Genomic DNA, 18327 nt, shown 5'->3' on the forward strand with positions numbered 1-18327 from the left:
TTAAATTACAAGATAGCAAATTTTTCATGAAGGCATAATCTACATGAGTCGTCTAGGTCTCCACATCTGGTAGCTTGTCTTATTATTTTCCATTCAACTACCTGCGAATGTCTGCTTTCCTTGAGTTCCTAGTATTTATTTGCTAGCGTTGTTTTCATACAGTGTTTTTTATTATTGAATGCACCTTTGTGGTCATAATATCGAGTTCTGAAATCTAAGGAAGTCATACTTACATAATATTTCTTGTTATTCGGGTTTTCTTTCGCAAATATTGTGGCCTGGTAAACTACGCTTTTGGTTAGACATTTATTTTGAAGTGGGCAAAGTGTGCGGTGTCTACAGTTGCATTTATCTTGTTCATCATTAGTATTTTTATTTCTAGTATGGTTGTTCTTGTCCCGGGGTTGTTTATTATTATTATTATTATTATTATTATTATTATTATTATTATTATTTCTGCTAGTGTTAGTTTTATTTTTGTCATTGTGTCTACTTTTTTATTGTTTATTTGGTTGTTGTTTACATTGCTTTTATTTAATAGTTTTTGTTATGTGCTTTAATTATCATCTCTAAATTTTTGCAGCAGCTGTAGGATAACTTTAAGGTATTTTTATTGAAAATTTTGTGTAAGGGGTTGGTTGCAGGAAAGTGTTTTTCAATAAGATCTAGAAATTTCTTGCCAAGTTTTGTTTTTAACATTTGATTGTATGGGGCCGTATACCAAATTATAGTTCTTTTTCTTCTATTTTTGTTTAATGTAGTTATTGGTGTTTTGTTGCTTATATTTGATATCAATACTTTTGTATCCACTATTTTTTAGGGCTGTTTCATAGATATTGGTTGACCTGTTAAATGCATTTTCATCACTTGAGTTATTATTGAGTCTACTTACGATCGAGTTAGGAATCTGTTTTATCATTGATGGTGGGTGATTGAACTTAGGGTTTACATATTGGAGTAGCGTTATCTTTTAAGTAGGGTTTATATGTGTTTTTATCTAAATTTAACGTGACGTCCAGGAAGTTTGTTATTCTTATGTTAGTTGATACGTCTACTTTTAGACCTAATTTTTTCATTTCCTTGTGTATGATTTTCTTAAAGTTATCTCCCTTGACTTTGTTGGGGTCTTTTATTATAGCTAGTCCATCATCTCTATATAGGCCGATATCTGTAGTATCAAATATGCTTATTTGATGGTTAGAAAAAATTGCACCATGGTCATTTTTTGGCCTTTGGGTCAAGATCAAAGTGTAGTATCTTTTCTTCAGATGCTGCACTTCAATTTCTAATTTCTTGTTCTCTATCAGTGGAGGAGAAATCCTTCACGACTGAGACAATTTTTATTGTTGTTCCTTTTCTCCACGTTAAAAAACGACCCTGGTGTCTAACTCTGTTAAAATAGGAACATGGTCATTCTTTTAACTTTAAACACGCTAAACTCGTTAAATTCGTTTTAAATAAAACTCAGCGAAGAATGAATCAGTGTTTATTACAAATTCAAACACAATTAAACAGCATAACGACTTCTTACAATTTATTTCAGTAAACTCACATAAAGAACAGAACTTCAATTTCGATACAGGATAACTAACTTACATTACAGAAAATAATACCAATAATAAAATAAAAAAATCAATCTATAAATAAATAAAACAATGAAACATTCATTTACACATCCAACGTTTTGAATTCTGACGACTATATTCATTCCAAAGGAGACAGAAACAGCATAATATCTTTTGAATTCTAACCGCTATATGTCGTTTAAAAAGGGAATTTCACACACTCCATGCTTTAAACGCTATACACACTTTGAATGCTAATGTCTATTTTTTTCATTTGAAAATAGAACAAAAGCATCCATTTCACATTACAAACACAACAAAAATATTTTCAAATGTACTGGTCTTTTATTTTATAATCAATCATCCCGAGAAAAAGTTTTCAAATAAAGACAAAACGTTAATGAACATATTATTTTGGTATGTTCCTTTTTCTTCTCTCTCTCTCTCTCTCTCTCTCTCTCTCTCTCTCTCTCTCTCTCATATATATATATATATATATATATATATATATATATATATATATTTGTGTGTGTTAATTACCGGTGGCCTGGAGGAAAAAATACGATCCTCGAAGTCAAGGATAATTGTATCCCAGCCATCTTGCCTATTTCGCGGCGAGGAGGGTGTGCTTTTAAACAAAAAGTTGATTAACAAAGGAAAAAATGAAAAAGGGATTAAAAAAGGACAAATAAACTCTGTAAAATAAGTGAAAAACTAAAATATTTATCTAGGTATTTTTTCTGCCCATGTTTTAAAATAATTTCGTCAAATTTTGACAAACTTTAAGCGGTGAGAGAGTTATCTCCTTCGGCGCCCCTTCCTCCTCATCTGCGAAATAGGCAAGGTGGCAGGGATACGATCGATCTCATTAAAATTTGATTTTTCTCTGTAGGAAAAAAAAATACTTGATCAAATTAATTGAAATTTTTTTATGAGAACTTAATTCCATAACGGGTACGTACAATATAATTTTTTTTTCTCAATATTTTCATCTTTTAATGTCTAAACAAGTACCCTTTTTTCTGTTGATTATACCGCATAATCGCCAGTTTTAACAGATTTTAACAGTAAGTAAAAAACGAAGTAACCGGCAAATAATTTAAGAATGACAAAAGAAAAAAAATGGTATACATTCGGCATAAAAGTTCTTTTAGAATTTTATTTCAAGACAGGAAATACAATTTGAGATTAAAAATTGATTTTATTTAACATTTGGGTGAATAGCAAGCGAAATCTGAGAATAATTTTAATAGTTCCTATAGTACAGTTGAACCAAACGCTTTTTATTTCTTTTCTTTTTTTTTTTTTTAAGAATGTTTATAACTTGGGCAGTAGACGAAGGTTATATATAAAGTCAAAGTTAAAACGATGAAACTGTTTATTGGGGTCGCCTTTTTTGTAGGAATGGTAAATTTGTCTGATTCTCATTGCAAGAAGGTTAAGAAAAATGTCAGATTATAATCAACCTCCCCCAAAAGGGGACACTCTCGATGTGTTCAATTTTGCAATGACCAGACACATTGGAAATTCAGTAAATTTATAAATTAACATCTTCAGTGACTCCCAATCTCAGAAAAAAAAGGAGTTTCTACTTTTTAGGCCATTGCGTGTGAACGATGAGAACCTTGAAAAATTTGATGGTAAGAAAAAACAAATTAATTTAGAATTTACAGAAGAGATCAGTTTCAGATATAAATTTAACGCAAAATGATACCTATGTCCTTTTTAAGAACTGTTAACCAAATTTCTTCCGACTTTAATAAAATTGCGACACGCGCAACCCCTGTCCTATAAATTGATAAATCCCAAATACAAATTGATAACTGTCTGACCTACATCCTACGAATTGGTGACTCTGCCGTGAATTCAGAATCTGATGACCACCCAGACGGAATACAGATCGCTCATTTCAAATAACATAGCTAATAAAATAGCGACGGCAAACATTTTATTAATTTAATAAATCATAACTCCTGTGACATACGGGCAGTAATCGAGGGAGAATTACTGAACGACAGTGGCGGACTAGAACATTCATGCAGCACACAATGGAGTACGACACTGTGTCATCAAATTCGACTAAGCTGGCGATAGTAAAGATCCCGCCTTTTTGGGTAGACGACCCCACACTTTGGTTCGCACATGTCGAAGGCCAATTTTATACTAAAAGGATTCACAGCGAGCTTACCAAACTCAACCACGTCGTGGCTTTGTTATCACTCGAGGTACTGCCTGAAGTGTGTGACTTAATCATAGCTCTGCTTGGATCGATTACATACAACACTTTTAAGTCAGAATTGATTAAACAAACGTCTGATTCATGACAAAAATGCCTCCGCTAAGTCCTCATGGAAGAGGAGCTGGGTGATAGAAAACTGTCTCAATTGAGAAGAATGAAGCAACTACTAGGCGAGAACCCACTTCAACTGCACATTTTGAAGCAACTATTCGTCAATAGACTGCCGTCCGGAGTCCAAATGATACTCTCGTCCACTCAGGCGATGACACCGTGTGAAGGCTTGGTCGATCTTGCTGACAAAATAATGGAGATCAAAGTGTCAGTCTCCCCAGTCAACTAAACTCCAGCCTCGACTATCTCTCTTACCACACCTGAAGTTGACAAAGACAACATAGACATGAGAGAGATGCTTAAAAAGCTAAACTCATACAAAAGTTAAACAATTAGATGCGGAATCTAACCATGAGGCAGCATAGGACATACTGTCCTCAACAGAACAACTTTCATCACCGATGCTCTGAGAATCGAAACAGGTCCCCTCGTTGAGACAACAGCAATAATGCGCAATGATGCTATTATCATCAGCATTATGGCAAAAATGCTATGCGATGCCGAAAGCCCTGCGCATTTACACAAACATCTAAATCTATGGGAAACGGCATGGCCAGATGGTAAATAAATGCAACTGACACCCCTGGCTAGCTTCGTACGTGCCACACTTTGTATATCACCGACAGGAATTCAGGCATATATTTTCTTGTCCATACAGGAGTAGAAATGAGCGTTATCCCAAGTAAACTAATAAAAGAATGATGAACACAGACACCGGTTCTTTTACAAGCCACGAACCACTCTCCCATTCCAACCTTCGGTCACAAATCGATGACATTAGACCTAGGTTTGAAACGCACATTTCAATAGATTTTATGGGGCGAAGCTCCCATTTCCAATTCTAGGAGCAGATTTCCTACACCGCATTAGCATAGTTGTCAGTATCAAATGGGGGAGAGAATACCGGATTATCAGTGCAGAATCAGCAAAAATAAGTCATATTAAAAAACATGGAAGACATATACACTAAAATACTTTGATGTTTTCCAAACATTATGCAACCTGTCTACATGGACGATACTGTCAAACATGATGTCATGCATCATATACAGACTGAAGGTCCACTCGTAAGCGCACGCCTGCACAAACTCCGACCTGACCACTTAAAGGTAGCTAAACAAGCGTTTTCAACACATACTAGACTTAAGCATCATTCGTCCGTCTCAAAGTAGCTGATCGTCACTGTTCCACATGGTGCTCCCCAAAATATCAAGTGACTGGTGCCCTTGTGGGGATTATAGAGCATCTAACAGCTGAACAGTAACTGGATAACTATCTGATCCTTCACTTGCATGATTTTTCCAATTCACTCAATGGAAAATCAATTTTGTCCAAAATTGACCTCATGCAAGCATACAATCAAATCCCTGTTGACCCCAAAGACATCCTCAAGACCGCCCTCACTACTCCATTCGGACTTTTTGAATTCATTAGAATGCCTTTTAGATTGGGAAACACGGCCCAGGCTTTTCATGGATTGTCTTTCGTACATGAACAACTTATTAGTGGCAAGCTCGTCTACAGAGAACACCTTCAACACCTTAACAAATTATTTCACAGATTATCAGAATACGGCGTAATCATCAATTGTGACTTTGGTGTTTCGTCATCATTTTTTCTTGGTTATATTATTGACAAGGAGGGCATTCATCCCCTGCTTGAGAAGGTTCATTTTTTCTTGGTTATATTATTGACAAGGAGGGCATTCATCCCCTGCTTGAGAAGGTTCATTTTTTCTTGGTTATATTATTGACAAGGAGGGCATTCATCCCCTGCTTGAGAAGGTTCAATCTATTGTCGATTATCCTGTTCTCACCTCTCTTTGTAACCTACTGGAATTTCTTGGTTTAATTAACTTTTACAGATGATTCTTACCTCACAGTGTTGGATTAGTACAGCCCTTAACCTATCTTCTTTGGAATAAAAAGAAAAATGAAGAAATTACATTAAGCAAACATGAGCTGCACTCTTTCTCAGTGTTAACAAAAGACCTTAGTGAATGCTACATTGTTGGTTTTTCTCCAAGACAGACTCACCACTTGCGTTATTCATGGATATTTCCGATGTGGACATCGGAGGAGTGTTAAAACAATTTGTTGATGGTTCATGGCAACCATTATCCTTCTTTTCTATAAGATGCTGAAAGAAAATACAGTACTTTCAGTAGGGAATTGTTTGCTGCTTATTCCGTGGTAAAGCATTTCCGATTTATGTTGGACTGTTCAAATTTCACTATTTTTACCGATCACAAACCACTGACACATGCCTTATTCACTAAGCACGGCAAACATTCACTCAGGGAAGCTTATCACTTAGATTACATTTCACAATTTATTTTGAACATTAAATATATCAAAGACACCGAAAATATGGCAGCTGACACACTATCGCATATGCACGTCAACGCCATCCAATCTGTTCACGATATGGATCTTCATCAGATCGCTAGATACCAGAAGAACGACGAAGAAATGAACAACATATGATGTTCTTCCAGTTTCAACTTTCAACACGGTCCCTTGCCTTTCTCATACGATTTTATTTGGTGTGACACTTCGACTGGACACAAACACTGATATGTACCTCTCCAGCACACACAAGCAGTTTTTCAAAATTACACAATTTATTGTACCCAGGCATCTGAGCGACACAGAAATGTGTGATGTCACGTTTCATGTGAACCGCTATTAACAAGGATGTACGTGACTAGTCACAGAGTCGTATCCCTTGCCAGAAATTCAAAGTCACTCAGCATATTAAGAGCTCCCTAGCAAAGTTCCCTCATCCTAAGGCTTGGTTTAAACATGTTCCCATCAACATAATGAATCCATTACCACATTCAAAGAACTTTACGTATCTGCTCACTTGCGTCAACAGATTCTCCAGATTGTCTGAAGCCTTACCCATCACTAATATCTCTGCCAAAACACTTGTTTTACAGAGGATATCAAGATTTGGTGTATCGGAAATTATTACCACCGATAGGGGTAAACAGTTTGATTCCTATCTTTTCACTGAACCTTCACGTCTACTTGGATGCACGCATATACAGACCCTGCCTTATCAGCCATTCTCAAACGGTTTGGTCAAACACTTCTGTTGCCAAGTGAATGCGTCTTTAAAGGCATATTTTGATCCCAATAACTGGATGGAATTCCTCCTTCTCGTACTCCTCAGTATCAGATCTACCATTAAAATGGACATTGGACTTACAGCTGCTGAGATTGTGTACGGAACACCTCTAACCTCACCAGGACAAAGGATTTCACCGACTGCATGCTAGACCAGACTAGTACATGTCGAGACCCTTGCAAAGCGAACAAAGGGCCAAAAAATAACGATTCACCTTCCTTAGGACATACACACATGGATACATGCTTTCGTAAGAAATGATGGAGTACCCACGCGCTTGCATTCGCCCTACACCAGTCCTTATAAGGTTCTTAGAAGATATGCAAAACATTTTGTGTGGTAACCATGACTATCAGTGTTGACTGACTGAAGAAAGTGCTTTTTGACAATACAGAGTGTAGTACCACAGTGAGACAGACTCAAATCTCAGGATATTTTTAAACTACTTCCACACCTAACAAGAACGTGCTAGCTACAACTTCCACCAAACCCGTCAGACACATAAAGCGTCCACTCCGATTTGCTACCTACATCCAGTGAAATACTTGCAGCATTTTTATTCTTTCTCCTTAGATTGACTTCTCATCTAGGAGGGTAGTGATGCCAACCACTATATCCGGCCAGAACAAATGCCCGGCAGGAACATTTCACAGCGATCACCGTTTTGATACATCCACGCGTATGAAGAACACATAAGTACATGACGTGATGATGCGACCGCACATATAAAAAACAAGAACTATGTTAAGCTCTCTTGTGTATAAATACAATAAACAGATGTGAACATTCGAGAAGGCCTCTATATAAAGATTTGCTGCCAAAAATCAAACCTCCAATTCCTCAAATGTTAACACATGTTCGAGTAGACACTGTCCTGGGAGACGTACAAACATCCGTCATGATTTTGTGTGCGACACACATGAACTTTATTATCCTCATGGAAACTTACCACATTGAATGAGGACTTAAATTTCCCTTCAAACAATTTTATTTCATACTACTGTTCTTATGATACAAACACACACACACACACACGCGCATGTATTCACTTATTTGATTTATGGATTGCTTTTCTCAAAAATAGCCAAATGAACCTTAAGCCCGCATGTGTAGCATCTTATCATAAAAAAAAATATCAGTAACTCCAAGCTTCATGCTATTCTCACAAACTCCTCAATTCACTAATCCTTCATTATAAACATTCCACACAAGAAAACACTTATGTTTGAACGATTTAAACTAATATTTCTAACATGTAAATAAATGTTGTTTATTTCGTGTTGACACACTGATTTCATATTCTTTGTCGAGTGTTGTTATTTTCCGGAATTCATTTTTATTTGGCTTATGTAAGGATGTGGATTATTGGTAAAACCTTTCTATTAATCAGCGATCCCGTTAAATTTACCCTTAATGGTCCCGTGTATACACTCCTACTTTCGACTTCAATAAAATTGTGATAAACGCAACCTCGGTCCTATAAATTGATAAATCCCGATTATAAATTGATTACCCCACCGACTCACCTCCTATAAATTGGTGACTCCCTCATGAGTTTGAAGATACATTCCTATAAATTCATATGCGAAACCAATTATTACTTTAAATTCTAAAATAATTGTTTTTATTTATTTTTCTTTCTTTCTGATAAGTTTTTTCATGGTATTCAAATGAAAAAATTTTTAAAAAAAAGAGAAAAAAGAAAAATTCATTGGAGGGTCTGGGAGTGTTAATCTACAATAATACCTGGAATACCCCGATAGAGTCGACCGACTATAAACCAAGCTTCCTTCTGAAGGAGGAGATAATGCCTAGGAGGATAACACAAAAACTTTATTTTAATTAATTGCTTTCCATTACAGCAAAACGTGGAACAAGACCACAAGGTGGAGCAAAGCAGCTTTAGGAGTGTAAAAATTTGCCATTAAAAAAAAGTGATTAAATAAACTCCCTATCTTTCGAAGCTTATAAAAATATGAATAATGTAATTTAACCCCTAATTCTTTTTCAATAAAAGGAGCAAAAACCAAACTTTAAAATAATAAAAGGTTTTATCGAAAAATATACAATATTTTTTTTAACTCTGTTTTCTTTAAGATTTCACGAAATTCAACGAATTTGAACTTAATCTAAAAATAATAAATATATATAAATTCAAAAAAATCACTTACCTATATAAAATACTAATCAATGGATGCTTCCATTCTTCATTTATGAGAATTTGTCCATATTTATATTTTATATTCCATGTATTTTTTAAATAAAAGAATTTTTTAAACAACTATTTGAAAAGACTGCCATTACATAAGCATTAACTGATGTTAGCGAAGCGCCGAAGCAGTGTTTCTCCCTGTTTTGAAATACGGATGGATAGAAGGATGTAAAAACAACACATACGCGTTAGCCGTCTAGCTTTGTGCGTGAAGAAATAAGTGTCACCATATATGGAAAATAATCATATTTTATTTATCAGTTTTTGCCTTTAAAAAAAAAAAAAAAACACTTCACAAATTTTATTTTTCTTTTCTCAAAGAAATACATGAGTTTTTGATTTAATATAGTTTATTTTTCTTTATGGAGTGAATTTTATTTTAAATATCTAAAAAAAAAAACCATTGAATGAAATAGAAAAAATTATCGTAATTCTATTAAATTTTCTGGACAATATAACAAGATTATAAGGTTTCGCTTAAAAAAAATTCAAAATTGAGGGGGGTTAAAAAAAAACGCTTGTCTAGAATATGATATTCAGTTTATTGGAAAGAGCATAAAATTTCACATTGAACCTGAAAATATCGTAAAAATTGAACCATTAGAAAATTTTGGATAGATTTTTAAAGTTTACAAATTGAAAAAAATTTAACTCGTAAAATTATTTCATTATGTAAAAAACATGGCTTCATGAAGGCATGCAGGCACTTTGTAAACACTGTTTTTTTAAAAATAAAAAATGATATTTCTATTATTTTTGAAACAACTTTAATAGTTTATTTTGGAAGTATATTCCATAAAGAAAATAAACAACCCACTTTAAAAACAGAAATTACGAGTTTTTTTATATTTTATTTGCAGTTTTGTGTTAGGGGTGACAAAAATTCCCCCAAAATTCTGACACACCTAAAGCAGCCCCCTGGTCAGGAGCTTTCTGGTCAGGCGAGAATATATCCATAAACCAATCGCCAACCCAATCAAGGAGATAATGCTTGAGAGGGTTGCCTTCTGAGACCGAATAGAACATCTATTACACTTCTTTAATCCTCTGACAAAAATGGCGAAAAACATGCTTCACCTGTGTTTACACTGTAGAAATGATACTAAAATATTCATATAAAAGCTCATGGAATTATAGGCACAATTGCACTTTAACTTGCCGGAAGTGTTATTTTATTTTATTTATTTTTTCTGAAGAGTAATAATATCGAAAGGGGGAGACAATCCCAAATTAATGTTTTTTTTTTTTTTTAAATATTCTAAAATGACGATTACGTATAATTCTTAAAACTTATTTTTATTTTATTTAATTAAAGAAATTGATCTTTTTTGTTTGGCAAGTTATATAACAAAATACGTTCCCTCCATTTTAAATTGAACGTTATATTATAATTGTGAATTTGTAAAAAAATATTTATTTAAAAAATAATTATTTTGGAATATAGGATCTTATACATTATTTGTAAATTAAAAAATATATTTTTTGAGATATTGTTGGAAGGTAATTTTTTAAATCACTAAAAACATGCTAACTTTTATTTCATTAAAGAAATATATTTACTACAAAAGACTAAAACATTCCTATTTTAACTATTGTGTTTACATACTTCCGGCGAGTTAAAGTGCAGATGGAATCATAAATTTACGTCACTAATTCAATTTTTCATATAAAGATTATTATCATTTCTGTTAGGCAATAAAGAATTTGCATTTTTTTTTTTCGTATAGAGTGGATGATTTTGTTCTGAATGAATCCCATGCGAGGTAAGTCTGACTTGCTATATACACCTGGAAAATATACCCGGTGAACTAAGTGCAAGATAGATTAAAGAAATTACACTAAAAGAGGCGGTTAGAATCTAAAAAAAAAATCTCTCGGTTTGAATATATGATATAGGGAATGAATGTTTCGCATCTGGTAGAATAAACTGATAACCAAATTTTAAAAAAGAAAAGCACACACACACACACACACAGATATATGGACATATATATATATATATATATATATATATATATATATGGATATATATATATGTGCACACACATATATACATATATTTACACTCACATATATGTACAAATATATACACACACGCACACATATATATATACATATACACACATATATATACATATACATGCGCACACACACATATATATATATATATATATATATATATATATATATATATATATATATATTTACACTCACATATATGTACAAATATACACACACATTTCACTTCCCCTCATAATCTGAAATTACTTTAATCTGGTACGTTTGTTACTCACTAATTTTTACATGAAAGCAAGGAAGAACATACATTTTCATACAAATAAATACACATTGGGCTTTATCATAGAACAATTGTATATGTTTCATCAAAAATGATCGAAGAAATTATCCTTCGCCAGTGTTCGCAAGAAAAAATTATGTCTAAATCGATGAAGTTAAAAAAAAATAGAAACATGAGAGAAAGAAAATGGAGAATTAAAAAAAAAAAAGAAGAAAAATACGAAACAAAGCAAAAACGTATAAATCGGTAGAAAAAGCAATTATCTTTAAGATTACTGTTTTCACTTTATTTCCAGTTGCCTTTCTCCATGTTAGAAATATGACAAGACGATTACCATTACAAATCCCCAAAATATATTTATATTTTTTCTTTCATAATAATTTTTTATTTTGTCTTACACGTATTTCGTTGAATACGTAAGAACCCCAAACTCACCAGAGACCGTAAATATAAAAAAATTAAAAAAAATAAAAAACTGTTCTAAAGTTATTTATTTTTTTCGGATAAAAGGATGAAAGCTGGTGAAAATGAATGAACATTTTTAGGAGCGATATGGTTTATATTAAAAAAAACTTATTTAAGATATGATTGGGATGTTAGGATTATTTCTTAGTTGCACGGGGCTGCTTTGGTGTTTACGTTTGCACTTAGTTCACCCGGTATATTTGCCAAGTAGTAAATAATTGTTATAGTAAATAATTATATATATAAGATTTTGGTATTCATGCAGAGAGTAATCCATGCTGAAATAATAAGGTTATTATTTAAAAACCATTCTTAACATGTGGAGGGGGAAGGTGTTTTGTACCTATTCTGTACTTTTACTTTACAATTGAATAAAAAAAAACATAAAATAAAACTTTAATTAAACGTGAAAATACGATTTAAAAAATAGCGCGGATCAGTAAGTGCCCTAGCACCATAATAAACTAGGTATTATCGGGGTGCATAGTCTCTTTTAAAAACAATATCTGGTACTAGTGCAGAGAGTGATCCGGACGTAAATAATAACGTTATTATTTAAAAAAGCCATTCTTAACATGGGGAGGGGAGAGTGTTTTGTACCTATTCTTTACTTTAACCTTGCAATTTAATAAAAAAAAAAAAACATATCATAAAACTTTAATTAAACGTGGAAATACGATTTAAAAAAATAGATCACTCTCTGCATTAGCACCAAGATTATATATACACACCTGGCAAATATACCCGGTGAACTAAGTGCAAGATAGATTCAAGAAATTACACTAAAAGAGGCGGTTAGAATCTAAAAAAAAAAAAAAATCTCTCGGTTTGAATATATGATATAGCGGATGAATGTTTCGCATCTGGTAGAATAACCCACCCCCATCTAGAACAAACTGATAAGAAAAATTAAAAAAAAGAAGAAAAGCACACACACACACACACACACACACACACACACACACACACACACACACACACACACAGATATATGGACATATATATATATATATACATGCACGCACACACACATATACATATATTTACACTCACATATATGTACAAATATATACACACATACACATACATATACCTGCGCACACACATATATATTTACACTCACATATATGTACAAATACACACGCACACACACACACACACACATATATATATATATATATATATATATATATATATATTGCGCTACGAAACAGATACTGTCAAGAATTGTATAAGTCTAAATTAAAGGAATAAATTATAAGATGGTCAACATCATTACTTTTGGAATATAACTTTTTGTCATTTAATCTCTATATCGCTCTGTAATTACATTGAACTTCTTAAATAAGGATTGCTATATAATAAGAAAATATATCCTACAGAAATATATATATATATATATATATATATATATATATATATATATATATATATATATATATATATATATGTATATATGTATATATGTATATATATATATGGTAGCTTCCTTCAGTCTTGACAGACTATGGATACCCACTGTAAGGGTGCCTGCGCGTCAAATTTTTGTGACAAGAGTTGCGCAATCTTCAACCACACCTCTTCTGAGTCGACATTGTCAAATACCAGTGGCAAGTGGAGGTTCAGGACGACTGGAAACAATGCTGAGATAAGCAGAGAGCACATACAGCGTTTAGAATTCCCAAATGATCACCCATCTGGTGCTAACCAAGCTCAATGTTGCTTAACTTCGGTGATCCGACGAGAACCGGTGTGTCAACGTGATTCTGCAGTATAACACCACCCCCACACACACACACTATATATATATATATATATATATATATATATATATATATATATATATATATAACACAGATATTATACATGCATACACATACATATGATACATACACATATATACACATGCATGCATACACATATACACCTCATATATAAGTTAAAAGAAAAATACAACAGAAACTTTAATCTCATTATAAATTTATTTCAACCTTGTAGAGCATTATCAAATGAGTGTTACTTAAAAAAAAAAGAAGAAAGCCGTTTTTGTAGGAAATCCTAAATGTGAGAGCTCAATGCGAAGCAGAACATATATAAGAGAAAGACAACACAAACTTAGCCAAAAGGTTGAAATAAATCCATAATGGGATTGAGATTAGTTTACGAAAACTCACTAAATTCTAAAATGAACTTTGTTTATTTTTTGTTGTTGTTTTTTTTTTATTTACTAAGAATGGGCAAAAACATCTTTCTCGTTACAATTTCTTTCCCAATAATAATTGGTTATTATGAAATCTCAAATTTACTAAAACGAAGACTGAAAGAAAGAGGTAATAGATTTGCTTTCTCAATTCTCCGTAAATACTGGAAATGGATAACGAATATATATAAGTATATATATTCAACGGACATAACATTATTTTGATCTTCCATCGATACTTTCGATATCGTTTATTTGTTTATTTGATATTTATGCAGAATACGGACCGTGCTAATTTTTAGATGGGATTTTAAAGTTAAATTCAATTTTTACGGTATTCTTTGTTTATTAAATTGTTAGATGAAAGTACAGAATAGTTACATAATGATCTTTAATTCCCATGTTAAGAATGAGAGTCTAAATTATAACGTTATTATTTCAGCACAGTAAATAATCTGCATAAATACCGTTTATTTTTGTTTGCGATACTTTTTGAACGAAATTGATTATTTAGCATTTTTACCTTAATGCTAGTTGGGAATAATTTTCACTTCACCAATGTGATGTCTCCAGATGGAGAGCGGCATACATATTATATATAGATAGATAGTTAGTTAGTTAGTTAGTTAGTTAGTTACTTAGTTAGTTAGTTAGTTAGTTAGTTAGCTTGACAATTCAAGTTTCCACTTAATTTTCGGTTGATGTTAAGAACGGCATTTTTAAATAATAACATCAACGCCATTCTTAGCATGTGAGCGGAGCCGGAGGGTAGGTTGAGGGGGCCTTTCTTTTACCTATTCTATACCTTCACCTAACAATTTAATAAACCAGAAGATACCGTAAAAATTTCAATTAAAAACGAAACAGCAACCGGAAGTGAAGTGGAAACATGAATCGTAAAAATAACTATATATATATTTCAAATTACACGCGTACACGCGCGCACACATATTGTTTTTTTGTTTTTTGTTTTTTTAATATCGGATGGGGGTTATTAAAAAAAAAAAGAAAAAAAAGAAAAATAGAAAGAAAACATTTTTTTAAAAAAATGGGGGGGGGTAACTTACCCAGAAAAAGAAGGGTATTGTCTTGCATTACGTTCCATCCCTGGAAGGGCCATCACTACCGTCCGTCTGTCACATCCCCTGGGGGATAGTCACGCGTCTTCTCCTCGCCGAAGACTCGCAAGAATCAGAAAAATCCGTACGCCTTGCTTCGGTCGTCATCATAGCGGAGGCTGCAACGCTGTGCTTTCATCGACGCATCCTAATGCATCCTAAATAATATTCTCTTCTTTCAACAAGAAAAACATCGTATTTCGCCTTAAAATAAATCTATATCGCCTCCAAAACAGAAATAAATATCTATATTATTTTAAATCGTTATTCGGTTTGCTTCAAAAACCTCCTCTCATTCCGGTTCCCCGTGAAAAAGAAATTAAAAGTACGTCACGTTCTTGTTTTCGGGTAATATTTTCTTCTTTCTTTTTCTTCCTCTTCTTCTCCTCTTCCTTTTTTTTTTTTTTTTTTCTCTCTTAATGAATGGGGAGAACTTACAACATCACGAACAACTGGATTATAGCTTAGTTTGCGTACTAGCGATAGAACTAGTAGCGTAGGTCCATATAAGTAAAAATACGCGCAGGTGTTTGTTAACTGCGTCGTGTAGGCGCAGTTATTGAAGGTAGCGCTACTGTTGTTGTCGCTCTAGCATGCATCGATCTTAAAAAAGAAAGCAAAACCTCAGCTTCTTCATCCCCCTTTTCTCTCCTAGTCTGCTACTATCGCTCTCCCGTTTGGTGCTGCAACGCAAATACAGACATATACACTATCGCATATCACACATCTCGCGCATATTACACAAACATAATTGCTGCAGCTGCTTTTCTGCTGCTAACTACAACTTCTTACGGCAGCCTCAACTGCAAAAGCGATCTCCATCGACATCACTCGGCTTACTCTTTCGCTCCGCTTACTGGAGGAAAAAAATCTATTTTAAGAAGTCTATACAGAATTTGAAAAACGTCTGAAAATAAATCTAACAGGTTTAAATTCTAAACTTCAGAAAATAAAAAAATAAAGAAAACAATTTAAATAAAGAAATAAATTCGATTCAGTGTTTCTATCTATTATGACTTAGTGTTTGTTATTGAGCTAATAACGCCGGTTGTAGAGGTAAAATAAAATAAAATAACAAATTTAATCAAGTCTCAGGTGCAGGTGCAGGTTGCGAACCTGTAAGAGAGCGCTTACCCCCTAAAAATGTGTTTTTTTTTCACCCCCTTTTTTTTTCGGCGATTATCATAGATTACAGATTTAAGTATCACATTACCAGAAAAAAAAAAATTGAAAAAAAAAAAAAGGAAATTAATAAATTTTAAGAAGGGGGTTCACTTTCTCGTTATTATGTCCTAATCACGTGACACGTCGGTAAAGAAATGGACCGTAAGTCAGGTAGCAAAGAACGTTATAACGAGAAAGTCATTAAATTTTTTATTTTTTTCAAAAGTCTTTCTGTTCATCATCATCATCATCATCATCATCTTGCGGCCTCAGCCGAGATTGAACTCGGTACACTCTTCCAGTATCCCCTATCTGTCATAGCACCCAAAGCGATCTTCCTTGGAGATGAATGTATCTCGTTGTATCCTATCTGGAAAAGTTAACTTTCGTGATCGATTGTGAGATGCCTCCACAGTACAAATGATGAAACAAGTTCGTCTGTGGCACGTGCACAAAATGGCCAGCAAACTAAACACGTCTTTTGCAAACTGAGGTTGATACTCTCGATAATTCTCCATATATCATTTCTAGAGTTGGGTGGTTTCGCCATGAGAGATTAAGTACTCTTCTCAAAAGACGTGTGTAACATCCATCCAAACGACAATGTTATTTTGCTGAAAGAGTCCAAGTTTCAGATCCATAGAGTAAGATTGGCTCAATAAAAACGCGGAAAACTTGGATTTTTAATTTGCGAGCAAGATTGGATTTCAACATGTTATCCATTTTGTTAAAAGCAGTCCATGCCATGCCTTTTCTAATGTTAAAATCTTTCTCAGAATTCCTGGTGTGTGATCCTAGATGCTTGTAGTCTTCTACACAGTTTTTTTTTTTTTTTTTTACTGATAATATGATATTTAAGTCTGTTATCTATGATAGTCGTCGAAAAAAGTTTTTAAAAAGGTGTAAATACTCATTTTTATGGAGTGAGCACTCTTGTATAGGTCCGATATGCACTTTTTTTTTGTTGGAAAAACGATATAAGGGGAAGAAAGTGCAATAGGTACGTGCAGTTTAAAAACTGATAGAACCCATGGTTTTGAAAGTCGGGTTATTATAAAGTCTCTGATTACTTGTTGATTGTGTTTGAAAAATTAAAGCCTAAAACTTAATCTCTAAAAAGGAAAATGTATTTCACACGTAATAAAAAAGTTAAAATGAAAAATGTTTTCACGGTGGCCTCGGAAATTCGGCTAAATTTGAAAGCTAAAATAAATTAATTGTAAAAATCCCTTGAAAGATAAATATCAATTTTCTTGAACTATTTCAAAGATAATTAGTAAAGTTAAGTATTAAGATGCTGAATTAAAAACATCTTGTCTTTATTTTAAAAAAAGAGAGAAAAAAAAAACAAGAAAAACTTGCTTAATTATCCACAGAAAACGAGTTTAGTAACAGAAATTGGTCTTTGCTTAATTAAAACAAACGACAAGGCGACGCGCAGGGTTTTTATAGAAGTCCAAAATGTTAAACGTTTTATTTTATTTTTAAATTTATCGAGAAATTGAAACATTATTATACCTTAATTTATGTGTTATAAAAATGTTCATTAATTTAGGTAAAACTATTTTGCTGTAATAAAACGGAAGTACTTATTTAATTAGGACATTTATCAATGTATATCATTCAGATTTTACAAAAATTGAATATAACTTTGGCGTTAGTTCTAAGTTCAGGGACATTGTTAACAAAGTCAATATTATTATTGGTTAAAAAAAATTCCAAAATTCAGTAATATTCTGAAAATATTGATGAAATATGTTTACCAATGTTTTTTTTTTTTATTTGAAATAACTTTTGTGAAATACTCAGAGTGTCAATTTTA

General features: G+C 32.9%; 1 protein-coding gene across 1 annotated transcript in view; it reads right to left on the reverse strand.

Annotated features, from left to right (window-relative positions):
- Window positions 1-16111, reverse strand: part of LOC145268778 (uncharacterized) — a 223918-nt gene extending 207807 nt beyond the window's left edge. Inside the window, exon 1 of the mRNA XM_080124390.1 lies at window positions 15291-16111. Within this exon, the coding sequence (XP_079980516.1) occupies window positions 15291-15318 (28 nt within the window). The 5' untranslated portion in view covers window positions 15319-16111. The remainder of the gene's footprint in view (window positions 1-15290) is intronic.
- Between the last annotated feature and the right edge of the window lie 2216 nt (window positions 16112-18327).

This window comes from Euprymna scolopes, chromosome 44, assembly GCF_053919585.1.
Source record: "Euprymna scolopes isolate OS-2025 chromosome 44, ASM5391958v1, whole genome shotgun sequence".
NCBI lineage: Eukaryota > Metazoa > Mollusca > Cephalopoda > Sepiida > Sepiolidae > Euprymna > Euprymna scolopes.